General features: G+C 42.3%; 1 protein-coding gene across 2 annotated transcripts in view; it reads right to left on the bottom strand.

The window, feature by feature from the left end:
- LANCL2 (LanC like glutathione S-transferase 2) overlaps positions 1-21,681 on the bottom strand; it is a 65,565-nt gene that overhangs the window by 19,091 nt on the left and 24,793 nt on the right. For both annotated transcript variants that reach the window (XM_005549557.4, XM_065541940.2), the window contains exons 2-6: positions 20,621-20,738; positions 14,409-14,616; positions 12,943-13,090; positions 11,684-11,830; positions 2,882-3,064 (exon numbers count right to left, since the gene is read on the bottom strand). In XM_005549557.4, the coding sequence (XP_005549614.1) occupies positions 2,882-3,064; positions 11,684-11,830; positions 12,943-13,090; positions 14,409-14,616; positions 20,621-20,738 (804 nt within the window). The remainder of the gene's footprint in view (positions 1-2,881; positions 3,065-11,683; positions 11,831-12,942; positions 13,091-14,408; positions 14,617-20,620; positions 20,739-21,681) is intronic.

The raw sequence follows: 21,681 nt of genomic DNA on the forward strand, positions 1-21,681 counted from the left end.
CCCAGGATGGAGTGCAGTGGCATGATCATAGCTCACTGCAACCTCTGCCTCCCAGGCTCAAACCATCCTTCCACCTCAGCCTCCCAGGTACCTGGGACCACAGGTACGTGCCACCGCACACAGGTAAGTTTTTGTTTTTTTTTTTTTAAGTAGGGACATGGTTTCGCCATGTTGCCCAGGCTGGTCTCCAACTCCTGGGCTCAAGCAACCCTCCCGCCTTGGCCTCCCAAAGTGCTGGGATGGCAGGTGTGAGTCATGGCGCCTGGCCAAACTTTTACATTTTAAGGCCATCTAAAATACCATATAACTTTAAATTAACAAGTAATACACGTTCCTACATAGAAGAGTATACCCTACTAAATACTAACACATGATGAGCATCTACCGGGAGGGAAAACAAATTTTGTGAGTCTGGACTGAACTTACAGTTTTCTTTGTAAAGGATAATTAATAATATTTTTTCAAGTACTTGAACACTTTACACCTTCATCAGCACACCTGAACAACTCAGGACTTCATATGCCAGGAGAAGAAAATGTTAGCACTTGTTATTACAAAAAACTTGAACATTTCCTACCTAATTTTAAGAGACGGCTTTAATAAATGGAGGCTCTCTCAATGTAACTGTAACTTGAGAGAAAACAGTGTGGAGCTGTGCTTCCCTAGCTTTGCCTCCCCCACCGCACCCACCCTGCCTTGGTCAAACACAAACCCCACCCTCCACTCAGGGATGCAAACAGATGTGCGGACTCCGCAGCACATGGTCTGTTTCCCCACTGGCAGAGACTTTCAGTCTACACTTATTTTCTGTAGTTTATACTATGAAGAGGATATACTTTTACCCCCAATTGTAAGACCATATTACACATGCTTTTTCCTTTTTAAATTTTTCGTTGATATATAATAATTGTACATATTTATGGGTGCATGTGGTATACATGCACATAATGTGTAATGATCAAGTCAGGGTATTCAGGATGTCCATTAGCTTGAGCATTTATCATTTATTTATGCTGGGAACATTTCAAATCTTCTCTTCTAGCTATTTTGAAATATAAAATATATATGCTTTTTCAAATTACCACTGATGCCTTCCTACCCCCAGAAGATTCTGATATTCCTCCTTGTTCCTCATGTTCAAGAATCTTAATGTAGAGGACACAATTACATTTTAAAGACTAAGTATGGGATCTTGACATCTTTGGCTCTATGCTTTCTGGAGGAGAGAAATTTGTTTTGGAACCAACAGGGCAAGGCAAGGTGTTTGAATGGTGTTTTGTGCAGAAGCCCTGCCAGGAGGAGCTGGCCGCAGCCACCTGCAGCCTGTCAGTGGCAGAGCCGTGCTGGCTTGCTCCCAAGGGGCCAGCAGTGGTGAAAACAGATGGTGGCCACTGTCAGCAGAACTCATGAAAATGAAACGGCCCAGGAGGAAGGGTCCTCACAGGATAGCCTGGTTCCTGGCACCTGCTTGCTCTCCACAGGGCTCTGTTGAAACAGACTGGAAAGGTACACCCGGCAGCAGAGATCAGCCACTAAGAACAACCAGCTGTGTCGGCTGAGCCTCTTTCACGTGAAGGGAAAAGGAGTTTGACAAAAAGGAGCCTCCACGTTTTAGCAGTTATACATCTGTTTTAAGTATCAGAGGGCCCCTGTCTGTACAGTCGATATTGTGCTCACACCTTATTGTTGGACATATTACAGATGTTTCTCTATGACACTGAAGTTACAACTGCTCCAAAACTCTAAAAAAGGGAGGCAGTGATTTGAACAGAATTATGTTTTAATGTAAAAGTGAGGGTACTGTTAGGAAGATACATGTTATTTTCAAAAAATACATTTCATCGTGTTTCACTCTGACCAAACGTCATAACTTTCTGAGTTGTTGTCTCGAATGCCCATATCTTATATATGATTTGAATTTTTTTGGTGTTGTTGTAGGAGGACTAAAAATTTCTGACAAATTAGCCTAAATCATGAGAGATAATTCCCCATAATTTTTCTGAGTAATTTATTATGGTGGCCGTAAAGAAAAAATAAAATTGACTCAGGTATCAGTTCTTATTATTTCCAGGTAGAGATATGAGTTCTGCTCCATTAATTCCATCTATCTATCCTAAACAAAGAGAACTGGCCAAAATGCTGTGTTGAACAGAGCAATCATTGTGTTACAGTTGTATACTCTGATGTATGAGCAACAATCTCCAACATCAATTATTACAAATACAGATGTATTAAATAAAAATAAAATTACAAAAGAAGCATCACTGGTTTTCAACTTATATGATAAATCTTAGTCCAGGAAGAAATCAATAGCGTTCTTAATATTATGCCCAAACATATTTAAAGCCTATTAGAATTAATCAGTGAAGGTTCAGCCTATTTTCCTATAGTATCCCAGATGTATACAAATTTGAGTACCACCTATGTCTTGAGAATAATATAACAATTTTAAACTCAAAAGCTCTTAGACAATCATTATTATTATTAATAATCCAGCAATAAAGGCTTATTCAAGCAAGAAAATGAAATGATGTGAAAATGAACAAAAAAGCACTTTGGTTATAATCCTATCCACTACTTTACTGGATACCCATACTCATTAGAACGAAAATCATCTCATCACTGCTCTGTCATCTACGTTTTCTTTTACACATGAATATAAACCCTGTTAACACACACAATCACATACGTACACACAGACTTGTAGCACTAATGGCAGTGGTGATGAGTGGTAAAATACAAAGACTTTATTTTGTAAAAACATTCATTCTAAAAGGTTTTTAGTGTACAGTCAAATGGCCTTACCAAAGCAAGACCAAAAACCTGACAGGGAAACCTGGCTCCCCACACAGGGGATGGCCGTGACAGTGGAAGCACTGACCTTGTACGCTTGCATAAGCATGTGGATGACCCCTGGGGCACCGTGGCACCAGTGAACCAGCCGGTCTGTTTCATTGCTTAACGATGATGGGTAATTCCCAGACCGGAATTTTTTGTGGCGCACGTAATCAATACTGGGTTTCACCATTTCTGTCAAAGTTTCTTGGTCCACTTTTGCTGCTGGCTTTAAACAAACAAAAATAAAACACAAATTATTTTTTCTGAAGTTATTTCTTTTACATTGTATCATGGCTTACAAAATAAAACACCAATTACATGGAAAATGAAAGAGCACATAAAATTAGAATTAATTCAACTATCTGGTTATTTAAGACTTAGGCAGAACTTGTTTCAAGTTTTTGAAATCTCAGGGTTATAATGTATTTTGTCTCCTCTTTGGTGGATGAGTAGTAAAGGAAATGATTAAATGGCAAGTGAACCTAGGAGTAGGTAGGTTTTGTTTTGTTGCTTTGCTTTGTTAAAATACGAATACTTGATATCCTTCCATGGGGCTCACACCTTCTAGAAAGCCAGGTACCCCCTTCTCCCAAATCTATATACTGGCTTTGTTACTCAGCCAAATTATTTAACCTCAGTCTCTTTATCTCTAAAATAGAATAATCATAGTACTCAACACCTAAGACGTTTGTAAGGAACAAAGGAGAAAAAAATGCATGCCTCACTCCTTCATCCAACAATTTGTGGTGATACTGGCTTTTACTAACTGAAGGCACTCATTAAATGTTACCTACTAGAATTCATTATTGAATTTGTGTTTAAGTTTCACTACAGGGACTAAGTATTTGGAAAACGTATTTGGAAAATATTTGCAAATTTTGAGGCATTGTTTTTTTAAAAGGACTTAAAACATTCAAATAGTCTCAAGTTACTGTACAGATTCCCACGAAAAAACCTGGTGAGAAGAGTCAGATGGCAAGGCTGAGCTAAGTGAGCGTCTTAGGGTGGCATGCCAGCCCACACGGCATCTTAGGGTGACATGTTAGTGTCACACAATGTCTTTAGGGTGACATGTTAATGCCACAAAATGACTTTAGGGTGACATGTTAATGCCACACAATGCCTTAAGACTGACATGTTAATATCACACAACGTCTCAGGGTGACATGTCACCACATGACATCCTTAGAATGACAGCGCCACACAACATCTTAGGGTGACATGTTAACACCTCACGTCTTTAGGGTGACATGTTAGCACCACATGACATCCTTAGAGTGACATGTTAATGCCACACAATCTCTTTAGGGTGACACATTAGCAACACATGACATCTTTAGAGTGACGGGTTAGCACCACACAAACGTCTTAGGGTGACATATTAGCGCTACAGAACGTCTTAGGATGACATGTTAACACCACACAATATCTTTAAAGTGACATGTTAGCACCACATAAATCTGCATATTGGTGAAGTCTGAGATAGAGAACCTGTCTCTGGCCACCGATTTTTCATTTGGCTTTGGTGGCAAATGTCGGGGTGATGTAAAGTACTCTCAAAACTGAAATAAAATATTGCATTGCTTTAAATTCTCATCATTCCATAAGCACCAACGTTTACAACATGACATCTTCTCCTACAGAATAAAAAACCTCATTTCTTCAACAAAAAGTTAATTTTATTAAAAATAAAGGAAAGATAATTTAAGGAATATCAATACTTCTAAATTTCATTGAAATAAAACTATATTTAGTAGAAAATCTTTAGGTGTTTTTCCTGATACACACTTAGAGACTGTATTAGCTTTTTAAAAACTATAGGTCATGAAGTTTATTTCCAAAAGGCTACATGATACTTTTAAAATTACTTTCGTACAGGTAATAAATACTGAACCACTTTAAAAAGTCAAAAAATATTGAGGAGCTTAATTCAAAGACCAACAGACCATGTCCTTCCTAGGACACAACTGAGTTCCTTTCTGTTGTGGTGGTTGTTAGCTGCTTATTCACATTACCACGGTATTTCTAAACAATCCATGCACGGCTGTGCCCTGAGTCACTGATTCTAGGCTTCCCCTTGTGGCAGATGAGGGACACTTTCCTTCCTCTAATCTTCCCAAGAGAATTTCACTCTGCTCACCATCCATAATCCTGTGTTCTTTACAGACTATGCTATGCAAATACTATTTGCTCCTGAAACAGTAAATATACTGAATTAGATATTCTTTTACACCTTTTAGTTTTTCTTGGAGTAACTTTCTAACATTTTATTTGCTTAGTTTTCTTTAAACCAGTACCTAAGCTCTTTCATACCCATCAACAGTTCCGTAAAAAGTCTCTCGGTAAGATTTTCCACATGGTCAAATCTACTATGACTTTGTTTTCCCTGGAGGCGACTCTCCATTATCAGCTGCTTTCCAGGTCTTCTGTGCCACTGCTGTCCTGGGACCTGCACCTGTCAACTTCCTGGGGATTCTGCTCCCTCTCTTGTTTGGGTAGCCCCTCTTCCCTGGATCTGATCCTCTTTCTTAGAGCACTCCCTTGTTGTGGTAGACACCACACTCTGGTAGCTTCCTGAGATGGAGTACAGGGGAACGGGATGTTTTAAACAGTCTTTGCTCTACTCCACATTTAATTGGTAACTTTCTAGGCAGAATGCAATGTTGGAAATCATTTTTACTCAAAACTTGGAAGTCACTTCCATTTATCTTTTAGCTTCAGTGAAACTGTTGCAAAGTCCAATGCCATTTTTGGACTTTGTACATAACCTTTTTCTCTCTAAAGTTTTTTTTTCTTTTTTCTGTTTTTGAGACGGAGTCTCACTGTCACCCAGGCTGGAGTGCAGTGGCATGATCTCGGCTCACTGCAACCTCTGCCTCCCAGGTTCAAGCAATTCTCCTGCCTCAGCCTCCCAAGTAGCTGGGACTACAGGTGCACGCCGCTACACGTGGCTATTTCTTGTCTAACGTTTTAAGCACTGTCTCTTTATCCCTTTATCTTAAGCTTTCACAATGATGGGCATGATGTGGATTTGTCTGTCTCCATTCATTGTGTAGGAACCTGGTAGGTCTTTCCAATATGCAACTATGTCCCTCATTTCTTTCTTTTTTTTTTTTTGGAGATGGGGTCTCGCACTGTTGCCCAGGCTGGAGTGCAGTGGTGTGATCTCGGCTCACTGCAACCTCTGCCTCCTGGGTTCGAGCGATTCTCCTGCCTCAGCCTCCCAAGTAGCTGGGATTATGGGTGCCCACTACCATGCCCAGCTAATTTTTTGTATGTTTTTAGTAGAGATGGGGTTTCACTGTGTTGGCCAGGCTGGTCTCAAACTCCTGACCTCAGTGATCTGCCCACCTTGGCCTCCCAAAGTGCTGGGATTATAGGCACGAGCCACAGCACCCAGCCTATGTCCCTCATTTCTAGAGCATATTCTTGTGTTATTTTCCTCCCTCCTATTGTGTGTTCTCCCTCACTAGGTCTCCCACCAGTCACATGCTGAACCTCCTGGATTAATCCTCTTGCTTTCTTACGTTTTCCTCTCCCATTGTCTTATTTCTGCCCGCTTTCTAAGATATGACTTTGATTCCCAAACATTTTCATGAATTTATTAAAAATTCAGCCATTATACTTATTTTCAAGAGCTCTCTTTTTCCATCAAATGTTGCCTGTTTCTTGGATGCAACAGCATCTCTTATTTCCCTGAAGATATTAATTATGAATTATTATTTCTTCAAAGCTTTCTTCCACTTCCTGCTTTCTCTTTGTTTTTATTTCTACTTGTTCAGGTCTCCACCTTTCAAGTTGGGGCTTTTCTGCCGTGTCTGCTCATGGGCTACCGGTCTGTGCTCACACACAAGGCACAGCTCCTCGCTGCCCTCAGTGCACAGGAGGGGCTGCGGAATGGTGGGAATCAGTGTGGAGTGGCTGGATGGGGGATTGCCGGGGTCTCCAAAGAAGTAGACCAACAGGATGTATAGAAGTAGAGAAAGAGATTCACTCCAAGGAACTGGCTGCAGAGGCTTCATGAGTCCACAAACTGCCTGGGGTGGCCAGCAAGCTGGAGACTCAGGAAGGACCTGCAGTTGGAGTCTGAAAGCAGAGTGCTGGAGAATCCTCTCTTGCCTAGGGGTCCAGCATTTTGTTCTAGTCAGACCTTCAACTGTCTGGACAAGGCCCACTCACATCCTATGGGGCAGCTGGCTTCACTCAAAGTCCACCAACTTAAATGTAAATCTCATTCAAAAACGCCCTCAAAGAAACATCCAGAATAATGTCTGACCACATGTCTGGGCACCAGGGATCAGCCAAGTTGACACATAAAATTAACCATCATGGATGGCAGACTAACGTTTTAATGGGGGTTTTCAAATACCTGTACTTATGAAACTTTTATCTTAGCTACTTGTTTCTCCAGAAGTGACTTCAAGTCCCGAGCGGGGTGGAGGTGGCGCTGCCCCTTGGGGTGAAGGAGAGGTGATGGTGCCTGAGGCTGGAGGTGACAGAGAGGCAGTCTCACCCTAGACCATGGACACTCATTCTCTCCCCCCTATTTTTAGTTCTGTGCTTCACTCCAGCTCTCTTCTACATCTGGCTTTCCTGAATCGAAAAGAGCCTAGTCCGTTTTTCCAGACCTAGCTCCTTTTGTCTCCAGCACGAGTTGAAGGATAGGCAGTTCCCTCCCTGTGCTGGGTGTAGGTTCTCACAGAGGTCCAACCACTGCACATGCTCAAAGAAGCCTTTTGTGCCAGAGCGCCACCTAAGCCCATGTGTGGCACTGCCTACTGGGGACATGGCACTTTCCCCTCCTGAGTTCTGGGGTTCTGTGGAACAAACTGACTTGCTTCTTGTGGGCACCCTCCCCCTCGGGCACTGACACCATCTTTCATCCCAGAAGGTCAGCTGTCATTCCTTCATCTGCTTCAGTTTACAGGTTTGCAGCTGGAGCTCCAGATGTCCCCTAGCTTCATCAAAGAACTTTGGTTTCTCTTTTGTTGTTTTTCTGGCTGTTTTGAGATGATTTTCAAGAGAACTGTTTTTATTCTGTCATGAAAGTGGAGTTCCTTTTAAGCGATATTTTAAGAGTTTCTGCATATATTGTTCTGATAGCCTTTCAACGACACCCTCCAGTTGAAACTACTACTTTTACATGACTAAACTACCAGACAGTGAGAAATAAGAACCAAATTCTAAGCCCCCAACTCACTCAGCAGACCCTTTCTTGGCCGAGGAAGCCTGAGGCAACCTTGAAACTAAGCTACCAGTCACGACAGGCTAAGAGGTGGGGCTCACCCTGCTCTGCCCCTCCCGTGCTGACCGCATGAGACTTTCTGCCCTAAGGACTAAGCGGAAACCAGCCCTTTCAGCAGACTGCACTGGCAGTGACAACCACCTGACTGCTCCCCCATCTTCTGCGGCTTCAACAACCAAGCAGCCAGCACTTGCCCCTAAGAAGGCGCCAGGGAGGCTCAGGCCAGCCTATGGAGGACACGCAGGGAGGGGTTTTGTTCCTCTGCTTCACCTTTTGACTCAGAGGGCCGAAAACGCTACCCTCAGATCCTGCTCATGCCACCATTTTCTGAACATGGGTCTCAAGGAGCATGAAGCCCAATTGTGCAGACACACACTTCTCTAGCAAATACTCCACGCCTCCTGCAGCTCACCGAACACATACATTCGGCCACCTGGCTTGGCATACGTTCCTGCTCCCTTTCCACTCCCTCAGAATATCTGTTTCTGGCTTCTAGCCCAAGGCTACCATTAGCCATCAGAATGGCCACCCTGCAGGCTGCAACCCAGTATGAGAAACAAAGCCCTCCTTTCCACATTTCTGAACCATCATTCTGCACTGACAACAGCCACGAACCATGCATCAGGGAAGAGATGCAGGCAGCTTCCCTGCAGGCTCCACCACACCACTGCCTAAGAATCTTGAAAGAAAACCTGGCTCAATCTCTAAGTCAAGTACTTACTACATAGTGTTCCACGTTCTTCACTTTAAAAACAGATCAATGGAAAATTTTATGATTTATATTCCTCCCAAGGAAGTCCCTAATATACAGCAAAATCGGCCTAAACACATGAACGACATTGGCGTGGTTCTTACATTACCATGTTCCCCTAAGGGAATTAGCATTAAAAAAAAAAAGTTGCCGCCAGGCGTGATGGTGGACACCTGTAATCCCAGTTACTTGGGGGACTGAGGCAGGAGAATTGCTTGAACCTGGGAGATGCAATTTGCAGTGAGCTGAGATTGTGCCACTGCAATCTGAGACCCTGTCTCACCAAAAAAAAAAAAAGTTCCTGAACCACTGTTAAAACATTTTTCTGGGAAAATACAGAATACACTATGATAGTTAATTTTATGTGTCAAATTAAACATGGCGTCTGGGTGTGTCTCAAAGGGTGTTTCCAGATGAGATTAGCATTGAACAGTGGACTCAGTCAGGCAGATGGCCATCCCCAAAGTGGGTGCGCCTCATCCAGTCCATCCAAGGCCTGAAAGGACCAAAGGTAGAGAAAGAAAACATCTGCTCCTTCCTGCCTGCTGGCTCCAACCAGGGCAACAGTCTCCTCCTGCCCTTGGACTGGGATTTGGCTCCCCTGGGGCTCGGTCTTCTGACTGGGAGTGGAGTTACAGCCCCAGCATCCCCGGGTCTCAGGCCTGTAGATGACAGATCGTGGGGCTTCTGGGCCTCCATAGTTGCACGAGCCAATTCCTATAAGAAATCCCATCTCAAATATAGTATTTATCTCCTATTGGTTGTTTCTCTGGAGAACCCTAACACATATACAAAATCTAACTGTTCAAAATAACAGTGCCATTTTTAAATGAGATATGGAATTCTGGTTACTTTGAAAGCATGTACCTGCATCATGAAGAAAATTCGCATGCCTGTAATCCCAGCACTTTGGGAGGCTGAGGCGGATGGATCACCAGAGGCCAGGAGTTCAAGACCAGCCTGGCCAACATGCCGAAACCCCATCTCTACTAAAAATACAAAAATTAGCCAGGTGTGGTGTTGCATGCCTGTAATCCCAGCTACTCAGGAGGCTAAGGCAGGAGAATGGCTTGAACCCAGGAGGCAGAGGTTGCAGTGAGCTGAGAAGGCGCCACTGCACTCCACCCTGGGCAACAAAGCAAGACTCCGTCTCAAAAAAAAAAAAAGAAAAAAAGGCCGGGCGTGGTGGCTCACGCCTGTAATTCCAGCACTTTGGGAGGCCGAGACGGGCGGATCACGAGGTCAGGAGATCGAGATCATCCTGGCTAACACGGTGAAACCCCGTCTCTACTAAAACTACAAAAAAAACAAAAATTAGCCAGGCTTGGTGGCGGGCGCCTGTAGTCCCAGTTCCACGGGAGGCTGAGGCAGGAGAATGGCGTGAACCCAGGGGGCGGAGCTTGAAGTGAGCCAAGATCGCGCCACTGCACTCCAGCCTGGGCGACAAAGCGAGACTCCGTCTCAAAACAAAAAAAAAAAAAGTAAATTCAGAAAACGAACTATATGCATATATACATGTTTTACTTTCTACAACAATAAAGACAGACAAATAATACCTAGAAAAAGTTTTAATCCTGTGTAGACATGAATTTCCTAGTTTCCTTTAGTGAGTGAGGACATGATATAGTAGATTAGACATAAAAAGAATCTGAAGTAAAATTTAAAAAAGTAATATATAGGTTTTCCAGTCTAAGATATCTAAATTCTAATCCACATCCTTTGACTTACTAGTTTTGTAGTTTTGTAGAATAAAGAAAGCTTAATTTAAAAGAAGAAGAAAGGAGAAGGAGGGGAGGTGGAGGGAGAAGGTGGGGAGGGAACAGTGGGCAGGACAGAGGGTAGAGGGCGGGGAGAGGAGGAGGAGGAGGAGGAGAGGAGGAGGAGAGGAGAGGAGAGGAGAGGAGAGGAGAGGAGAGGAGAGGAGAGGAGAGGAGGAGGAGGAGTAGGAGGAGGAGGAGGAGGAGGAGGCGGTTTTATGCCTTGCAGGGAAGAGAACATAGGCCACAGGCTAGGCTGAAGTCCTAGGCTTATGCTCAAGCCAAACACAGCCTGAAGCAATGTTTAGTGTGGGGTCTCTACTGGCCTGATAGAAGAGTCAGTACTTAATAGGTGTCAGGGATGACTGAGAGACAAAATCATAACCACAGCAACAAACTCATCAAAAATATAGAAGACAACTGACAGCAAGCGAGGTTGTCAGGACGTGACAAAGTCACTGCCTCAGTTGGGTTCTGCAGGCCCTGTTGCTCCCTGAAGATTTTTCCCCATTAAGAGTTCCTACTGGAATCAGCAGGAGGACAAGCACAGAAGAAAAGGGTGGACAAGCCAGGCACGGTGGCTCATGCTTGTAATCCTAGCACTTTGGGAGGCCGAGGTGGGTGGATCACGAGGTCAGGAGTTCGAGACCAGCATGGCCAATATGGTGAAACCCCGTCTCTACTAAAAATACAAAAATTAGCTGGAGGTGGTGGTGTGCGCTTCTAGTCCCAGCTGCTTGGGAGGCTGAGGCAGGAGAATCGCTTGAACCTGGGAGATGGAGGTTGTAGTGAGCCGAGATCGCGCCTCTGCACTCCAGCCTGGGCGAGAGAGTGAGACTCCATCTCAAAAAAAAAAAAAAAAAGTGTGGGGAAGAGATAACTAATCTGCTCTAAGACTCCATACCAAATGTACTCAGGAACTCACTGGACTCTTAGAAATCCACTGCCTGTGGTTTATAAGGCAGAGTTACGCATCTGCGATTCAAAGTAGGGTATTTCAATCCAGCCTGCAGGATTGTTTGTATGCAGGATTCATTTCCCATTTCATGTTTGATCAAATATACTGTAGTGTGTAAGAGAATTCTTACCTACCTGCATTAACATGTAGTAGATTCCAGCCATGCCATGGGCTGCTCCAACGTACTGCTTCCGGTGCCACTGGTACAGCAGTGGGCAGCGCTCCGTTTTTCTTTCTTCCCTTGACAAAGTCTTACCCGACTCAATAATAGCATTGACTACCTACAGAGAGAACGAGACCAATATAAATCTAAAACTGTGTATGTACCCTGCTGTAGTTCAATTAACAGTATGTCATATATATATATGACACATATATAGAGAGAGGCAGAAAACTTAACCTAAAAGTCTTTAAGTAGTTAGCAGCTAACATACTTATATTTCTTTTATAAATTAATAAATGCAGGCAGAAAGAAATCAGGAGCCAATGTTAGAGTAGGAAAAGATAGTAAGTCTAAGAAATAAAAAATTCTTTGTATAAAAAGTCAACCAAAAATCTAGAAAACCGTCTTATAAAAACTGTTTTGGATTTCTTAGTTGCTCCATAGCTGCAGTGCTTTTCCCAAAAGAGCAGCACATACACCTATCAGAAAAGGCTGGAGGAACTGGCTTTATTTATGAAAGACTAATGATATGAGGTCTGCTCTGGCATGAAGGATTTCAGCTAGATCAAAAGCATAGCATGTCTGGAATGACGGTTTCCTCACGTCTATCTCCTCTCATCCTTTTTGGGAAAGTCTTCCAAGTTTTAGCTGGGCATCTGGCCCCCTAGTTACAGACAGCTGAACACAGACACTTGATGAAGTTCTGGCACTGGGATGGGAGCAGAAGTAAAGTGGGCAACTTGGAAACCGAGTCCCTAACAAGGAAGCTGTGTCACCTCCACCTCCTCTTTCCCCTTCATAGGTTGAGGGGCTAAACTAGCTTTGGTCCTGCAAATAAGGGTATGCCCCTAGGATAAGGCAGAATGAGACATAAGAAGTTGGTCCCCACTCGTACCAGCCTGAAATGCTTACCAGCTCAGACATCTCATGAAAGATAAATAAACATTCTAACTCTCTAAAGCCGCTGTTGTTTAGCTCCAGTAAAAACAGATGAATTAATAAAAGATGAAAGAGGTAAGGTTTTTTTTGTTAATGTTCCTAGAAAAAAATAGGGGCTATTTCTTACTTTTGATGAGTACTTAAAAAAGTACTTCTTAAGAAATACTTCAGTATTTCTTACTTTAAAAAGTAATGCTACCTAGAAACAGAGTCCAGCTATTAATACGACTCAATACTAGCAAACAGGTTTGAATGGTAGAGATGCCCATAGTTGCCCATATCCCACAGTACCTCTTTAATAGCTGACTCACACACGGTGCCTGGACCTATCTCCGTGTTCAGGTACAGTAAAGCATACAGATAACCTGCCCGTCCATAAAGCAGCTCATCAGGAAGGTCTGATTCTTGGCAGACAACCGCTCTCTGGAGTTGCAAAAGTCTAACCAATAAGAAAAATTAATTTTTTCCCAGAGGAATTCTAAAGTACTTCTTCCTGAAACACTAAACCTGTTGCTTTAGGAATTACCTGTTATTTATTTTAAATTTAAAACTATGATTTTAAAAAATATTCCCAAATCCAGAACACAACAAAAATGTCTCCAGTTCACTAGTCTCCTTTTGAATGTCAAAATTAAAAATAAAACATCTTTGTTAATCTCTACATCTATTTTAAACCATAAAATTTTATTTTGAAATCCAGAAGTAAAAGAAAGTGATTTAAAATTTAAATAAAAATGGTACTGCAAGCCAGGCGCGGTGGCTCATGCCTATAATCCCAGCACTTTGGGAGGCTGAGGCAGGTGGATCACCTGAGGTCAGGAGTTCAAGACCAGCCTGACTAACATGGTGAAATCCCATCTCTACTAAAAATACAAAATTAGCTGGGTGTGGTGGCACATGCCTGTAATCCCAGCTACTTTGGTGGCTGAGGCAGGAGAATCCCTTGAACCCAGGAGGCAGAGGTTGCAGTGAGCTGAGATCGCACCATTGCATTCTAGCCTGGGCAACAAGATTGAAATTCCATCTCAAAAAAAAAAAAAAAATGGTACTGCAATGTCACCAATGCTTGGGAATTAGATTGTCGTTCTCTCTTTATTTTTTTCTTTCTTTTTCTTTAGAGACAGGGTCTTGCTCTGTTGCCCAGGCTGGTGTACAGTGGCAGGATGGTGGCTCACCGCAGCCTTGAACTCCTGAGCTCAAGTGATCCTCCTGCCTCAGCCTCCCAAGTTAATGGAACTACAAGCGCATGCCGCCATACCCAGCGTCACCCTGTCTTTCAACAAACATTAACTGACTAGCACGTGCCAGATACTCTACCAGACCCTAGGAATGAGCCGTGATTTCTGCTTCTTCAAGAAAGACTATAAACCAATAGGTGCAATAAAAGCTTACATTCCCTAATTGTTCCATCATTAGCATATCTAATCAGTTACTTAAGGGTTGAACCTAAAATCGGTTTAGTTATTATGGTGAATCTAAAGCATGTAAGCTAATTTTCATGCATTGAAGAAAACTAAAAATTGCTTAGGAAAGATGGTTAAAATCAAGAAATATATTTATTTTTCCCAAAATTAAGGCACACACATGCTTGCATAAAAAGAGGGCATACGATCCCACCACTATGCTCAAGATTAACAGTTTGGCACGATCTGTTTACAGCAATGGATGAAATTAAAAACAGTTTCCCTTTTGAATCTTTCTACAGCAAGAGCTTTCACTGGGAATTGGGAGAAAATGTTTCCAGTTCTAAAACTCACTTTGTGATGCATTCCTGGGATTCACAGTCACTTCTGAGTTTGTGGTAAATCACAGCTCCAACAGCCAGAGGCCCGGCATCCCCACAGAGGAAGGTGACCCTCCGGCCATTCAGATTCCGAAGTGTTCTTTTTACGTAATCCAGGGATCGGAGCAGGTAGGTTTGGTCACATGTGACCCGGTACAACTGCAGGTACAAAAGGGCTATGCCTGGAATAATTTCCCACCCCAAAAGAAAAGCATTATTATCTTTTCCTTTTATCTTCAGGACATTATTTGTAATCACATGAAATACCTTCTACATAAATCTATGTTTCCAAAGGGGTGACACCAAAACAATACATATCATACATTTCTTTTGTTTGTTTGTTTGTTTGTTTTTTGTTTGTTTGAGACAGAGTCTTGCTCTGTCACCCAGGCTGGAGTGCAGTGGTGCAATCTCGGCTCACTGTAAGCTCCGCCTTCCGGGTTCACGCCATTCTCCTGACTCAGCCTCCTGAGTAGCCAGGACTACAGGTGCCCGCCACCACGTCTGGCCAATTTTTTTGTACTTTTAGTAGAGACGGGGTTTCACTGTGTTAGCCAGGATGGTCTCAATCTCTTGACCTCATGATCTGCCCGCCTTGGCCTCCCAAAGTGCTGGGATTACAGGCATGAGCCACTGCACCCGGCCCCCATATCATACATTTCTGTAAGATGAATAAACAAAACAAAACCAAGACAGAGAAATTAGGGAGGAAAGAACAGAAACCAAGTTTGTACATGTTAGCTTGGTGCTTGTCCTGGCATAGTGATGTAATACCTCTTATTCACAGACAAGAGAAGATACATCACTTCCTACTCATCCTCAGTTAATTTTCATTCATTCCAAAGTTGCATTCATTCTTCCTTGTAGATCCTAACATGGATCCTCTTCTTTTTACTTCTCATAAAATCATTTCTCTTATGTTATCCCAAATGATTGCTTTTCTGAACTTTATACTCTCTTCTTCCTTTTTTTTCCTACTGTTCCCAATTTTTCTTTCTTTTTTTTTTTTTTCCTGAGACGGAGTCTCGTTCTGTCACCCAGGCTGGAGTACAGTGGCCTGATCTCCGCTCACTGCAAGCTCCGCCTCCCAGGTTCACGCCATTCTCCCGCCTCAGCCTCCTGAATAGCTGGGACTACAGGCGCCCACCACCACGCCCGGCTAGTTTTTTGTAATTTTAGTAGAGATGGGATTTTACTGTGTTAGCCAGGATGGTCTCAATCTCCTGACCTCGTGATCCGCCGGCCTCAGCCTCCCAAAGTGCTGGGATTACAGGCGTAAGCCACAGTGCCCGGCCTATTTTTCCCAGTTTTTCAATGTTCTTTAGTGAACAACCCTACAACTGACCAACCAACTGGTGAGTGAACTCGCCATTTCTGGAGCAGCCACACAGTACAGAGTAAGGCGACCAGTACAAAGGGCGTGTGTGTTCATCACCCACCAACCTTTCCATTTTGGATAAAGAACAGACTCAGATCTTCAAATGAATCCGAGAATCTCCAGAGAACGGCCTATATGGCTTCTTAAAGAAGCATGTTCGTATATCTGGGTTTGAGAAGACAATATGACAGCTAAGTTAAAAAAAAAAAAGAATCAGCATAAATATGTATTTACTAAAGTCTTTTATAGGAACAAGTATTGGCAGACATGACATGCTGGTGAAAAGGCCAAATGAAACATTTCTTTCATGTTTAAGTTGAGGTTCTTCAATATTCTAGTCTTTGTCTAATATCCTACTCTGATTTTTATTATTTTTCATTTTGCTTTTTTTTTTTTTGAGACACAGTCTCACTCTGTTGCCCAGGCTGGAATGCCTTCCCCTGAACCTACAAGAAGCATGAGGGGAGTTTTCCCTGATGTTCACCATGAAGATCTGGTGGAGCTCCTAGAGGTAAAGTTCACAAAAGTGTGAGAGCCCGCTATGACTGGGTGCCCATCGAGTTTTTAAGTCTCTCTGGCTGGTCCACACTCAGCCCCCGTAATTCATCATCAAAGTTTCGGTCAACAACAAACTGTATACGCACAGTCCCATAAGATCATAATCATAATACCATATTTTTACAGTACCTTTTCTATATCTAGCTATGTTTAGATACAAAAACACCATTGTGTTACAATTGCTACAGTATTCAGTGCAGCAATGCTGTCCAGCTTTGCGGCCTAGGAGCAACAGGCTATATCATAGAGCATAGAGGTGTAGTTGGCTACACAATCTAGGTATGTGTGAGCACCTCTATGATGTCTGCACAATGAAACTGCCCAGTGATGTGTTTCTCAGAACTCATCCATGATGTGAAGCGATGCACAACTGTAGTTCTCGGCATTCACCTGTTTCGCCAGTTTTTGGTGCAGCTGTTTGCCCCTTTGACCTCACTTCTCTGATGGAGCTAAGAAGAGCTGCTGAGTTTTCACTCTGTTAAGCTTTTTACTTGCTAGGATGCATTGGTGACTTGTAAACTCCTTAAACGCTAGACTGGAAAACTGAAGTGTCTCTTTAATTTATCTTGCTTTTCCTTTGCATTTTTTCCTTGATAGTTTCATTTAGTCAAACTTATTTATTAAGCAAACATTTATTACACCCTTCCTAGACACGAGGACACTTTGCCCCCATGCTCTCTGTGGGGTCAGCTCTTTCTTTGGCTCCTTGCGCTTTGGTCTCATTTCTGAAATGATTTTTTATCTTTTCCTTAAATTTCTTTTCTTGGTCTGTCAATTCTTATTTCACGTGCTCTTACCGTCTAGCCATCTCTGCTCTGAGTGTCTTTACCTCTGCGTTGTGAACTCACTGCTTAACTAAGTTACAAAATGAATGCTGAAAGTACCACCAATTTTTCTCCACTTTGTAGTGACATCTTCCTGGTGTGGTTTTCTCCCTCCATTGAGAAATTTTTATTTTTATTTTTCTTCCTTATATTATGGATAAAATAATTATATTTTTTCTTAAAATTTAATTTTTCTATATCAACTATTAATAGGACAAATCCCTGGAAGGGGAAAATGGTTAGGGTAGCTTTCCCAACTTTTATCCCAACGGTGTCCTCTTGCTAAGTGATGAACAGTGTATGGAATACACGAGGAGCCTGGTGGCCAGATCTCCTGACTCTCAAACCCTTCCTTGTATCAGGAGTGCCCATTGCGGCTGCTTCCTTCCTTCTCTACACCATCAGCGGGGGCCAGCAAGAATGCCGCTCCACCTTGCAACCTGCTTCTCTGCAAGCCATGCCTGTTCTACAGCTCTCCAACCCCATTACCTGTGCACTTTCCACACATTTATTCCCAGCTTCTCCTGGCACTGTCTTCCCACTTTGCACTCGGATGTGCCCACAGAAGTTCCCACTGAGGCTGTGGCCCACCCTGCCTGGAATAGCTATTTGTTGTTTCTGGGAGGGTGGGTGGGGTCGGGGTGATTCGGCCATGCCTGGACCCTGGGCTTTCTCGCCTGCACACCATGGCTCTCCACACTCATTCTGGATGCTGCTTGTTTTTACCCAACATGACTTGTGTATTTTCTGTCTCAAAGTTTTGCTAAAGGGATAAGTTGTGGGTGCTTCATTCATTCTTCTTCTTCTTTTGTTGAGACAGGGTCTCACTCTGTCACCCAGGCTGGAGTGCAGCAGTGCACTCATGGCTCACTGCAGCCTCGACCTCCTGGGCTTGAGCCATCCTCCTGCCTCAGCCTCCTGAGTAGTTGGGACTATGGGTGTTTACCACTGTGCCCAGCTAATTTTAGAGATGGGGTCTTGTTATGTTGCCCAGGCTAGTCTCAAACTCCTGGCCTCAAACCATCCACCTACTTCCATCTCCCAAAGTGCTGGGATTACAGGTGTTCGTCACTGTGCCCAGCCGCCTTCTTATATTGTACACACAATTTAGGGAGGTATGGGTCTAGGTGGATTCCATACATCTACCTGAACCTCTAAACCCTATTAATTTAAATCACTGAAACAAAATAGTTCCATGATGATTCCCAAAGACAGCAACAGCTAGGGATTTTTTAAGCAATACTGATTTCTGGAACCCACCTCTAGAGTTCCTAATGTAACTGTTCTGGGCTGGAGGCTGAGAACTGTAGTTTCTTACAAAGCTCTCTTGGTAATTGTGATGCACGGCCAGTTTAGAACCTAACAATCAGGGGTTTAGAAACCCTTTTTCAACAAGCAAAAAAGTTGTAATTAAAAGATTTTTAGGGGAAACCTGTGCGACTAATAGCTATGCTATTTTCCTTCCAAAATATCCTTATTCTTTGTATTTTACTTCAGGTTAACCACAATTATCTAATTTTATTACATTTAAGACATCTTTGGCCCTGTAAGTGAACTGGCTCCATGTCTGTCTGGGTTCATAAGTTTGAAGTTTGACATATGTAATGTCACTATGTAAATGCTACATGCATAACAGGCAAATAAGCATCACAAAAATGAATGCAAATATAAATACAAAAACAATGTTCATAAAAATGAATGTAAATATAAACACAAACACAATATTATCAGGGCCCCATGTTTGGTTCATGGTGGCTCTAATATGTATACCTCTGTCTATGCTGGGTTTTTTTTTTTTTTGGTTTTTGTTTGTTTCTTTCTTTTTGAGACAGGGTCTCACTCCTATTGCCCAGATGTGTAATGATGTGATCTCAGCTCACTACAACCTCCACCTCTGTGCTCAAACAATTCTACTGCTTCAGCCTTCCCAATAGCTGGGACTATAGGCACATGCCACCACGCCCAGCTAATTTTTGTATTTTTAGTAGAGACAGCTTTTGCCATGTTGCCCAGGCTAGTCTCAAACTCCTGACCTCAAGTGATCTGCCATCTTTGGTCTCCCAAAGTGCTTTGGATTACAGGCTTGAGCCACTGCAGCTGGCCTATGCTGTTTATTAATTAAGCTATAAGAATTCAGCAAGAAATCACTCTAAATGTGTATATAAATTGTCATTAGGAATTTAGTCAGACTTCAGTCTAATCCCTGAGAACAAGGTCATCTTTTATATCCTTCATATTCTTTGTATTCCCTAAATAATTATTAGAATGTTCTGAATACCGGGTAAAATAACAAGAATGCAAAGATTAGTTAAGGCAAGTTAATTTCTTAATTACATTTTTTGATGTGAAGTATATTATTGGTTGTTTAACTGTTATCATTAAAATAAAAATAAAACATTTATGTGCACAAATGAGTCAAATAAGTACAGGCAGTAGGGTAGATAGTTTATATCACAGAACAGAGAGACCACTCACCACAGCCTGTCACAATGACCAGAGCAGCAAAGAATCCTTTAAAACCGACCCTAGGGCAAGTTTGCTCTTAATAATTACACATTTTCATAGACAGCTATATATTAGGTTAAATAAATGATGTTATTAAAAAAAGACACACTAGATATTAAAGTTCAAACTTCAGGGAGAAAGCATTTCTTTAGAAATAAAATTCCAAATCATCTCATCATTGAAGACATAGAGCAAGACTTCAATTAAAAGGTATAAAATCAGCCAAGCATGGTGGCTCACACCTGTAATCCCAGCACTTTGGGAGGCTGAGGCAGGAGGGTCGCTTGAGCCCAGGAATTTGAGACCAGCCTCGGCAACATAGTGAGACTCTGTCTTTACAAAATAATAAAAAAATTAGCCAGGTGTGGTGGCACGTGCCTGTGGTCCCAGCTACATGGGAGGCTGAGGCAGGAGGATAGTTTGAGCCCAGGAGGTCAAGGCTGAAGAGAGCTGTGATTGTACCACTGTACTCTAGCCCGGGCAACAGAGTGAGACTCTGTCTCAAAAAAAAAAAAAAGTATAAAATCTTTATAATTTTATTTTCTTTTGTTTTTGAGACGGAGTCTCACTCTGTGGCCCAGGCTAGAGTGCACTGGCACGATCTTGGTTCACTGCAACCTCCGCTTCCCGGGTTCAAGCAATTCTCCTGCCTCAGCCTCCCAAGTAGCTGGGATTACAGGCGCCCGACACCACACCTGGCTAATTTTTGTATTTTTAGTAGAGACGGGGTTTCACCATGTTGGTCAAGCTAGTCTCGAACTCCTGACCTCAGGTGATCCACCTGCCTCGGCTTCCCAAAGTTCTGAGATTACAGGTACCAGCCACTGTGCCTGGCCAAATCTTTACCATTTTAAAAGAGAAAAAAATTTCAAAGTCAAGTCTTACATCTCATAATCTAAGAATAAAATGTATCAGTCTCACCTGTCCAGCCAGTATAAGCAGAGCAGTCATGGGGATCAGCTGTCTTCAGCCCTTCTTCCATTTGCTGCAGAAGATCTTTAATTTTGGTCTGGATCCGTCTTATTAAATTATGAATGATCTGAGATCCAAAAGAAGAGATAACTTTAACTGCACAAGAATGGGACAATGTTGTGATAAACACTTTAAAGTCTAAATTGTACAAATATAACAGACAGCAGTTACTTTCCTTGGACCATCTCAGTGTATCGTTGGTTGGAGTCCATCTTGGTTTTTATAAGGTTACGTTTTTTTTTAATGAGATAATACCCTATTTAGACTATAACTCATAAGTAGAATCACAAAAAACAACTAGCAGAAATCAAAGAATTTAAAAAAAAACAGAAAAGAAAAAAATGGATGGATTTAACTACACAAACATTTCAACTTCTGCAAGATAAAGAACAAAAGAAAGATGGTTTAAAAGTTAATGACAAAGGGGAAATACATGGAATATAAGATATAAATCAATAATAAACATAATACATAACTAGACCCCAAATTATTAACATCCTCATACAAAAGAAAAAACAAATGATAAGCATACATAAAACAAGTTTGATCACTCAGTGATTAATGAAATGCAAATAAAAACAAGTACTATGGATTTATCAGATTAAAAAATAGTATTATATAAAAAGAATTAAGTCCCAAGACTAAGAGCAAACAAAACAGGTATTCTTATTCACTGCTGGCAGTCTTTCCCAAGAGAAATATGCAATATTCTTCAATAATGTAGCTGACAGTGTTGTTAAGATCTTTCCTACCTTTGCTGTTTTTTTTTTTTTTTTTGCACGACAGTTTCGCTCTGTCACTCAGGCTGGAGTGCAGTGGTGTGATCTCAGCTCACTGCAACCTCCGCCTCCTGGGTTCAAGCGATTCTTCTGCCTCAGCCTCTTAAGTAGCTGGGACTATAGGCGCTTGCCACCACGCCTGGCTAATTTTTGTATTTTTAGGAGAGATGGGGTGAGACAGAGTTTCGCTCGTCGCTCAGACTGGAGTGCAATGGTAAGATCTTGGCTCAC

This window comes from Macaca fascicularis, chromosome 3 (assembly GCF_037993035.2).
Source record: "Macaca fascicularis isolate 582-1 chromosome 3, T2T-MFA8v1.1".
In the NCBI taxonomy this organism is placed as follows: Eukaryota; Metazoa; Chordata; class Mammalia; order Primates; family Cercopithecidae; genus Macaca; species Macaca fascicularis.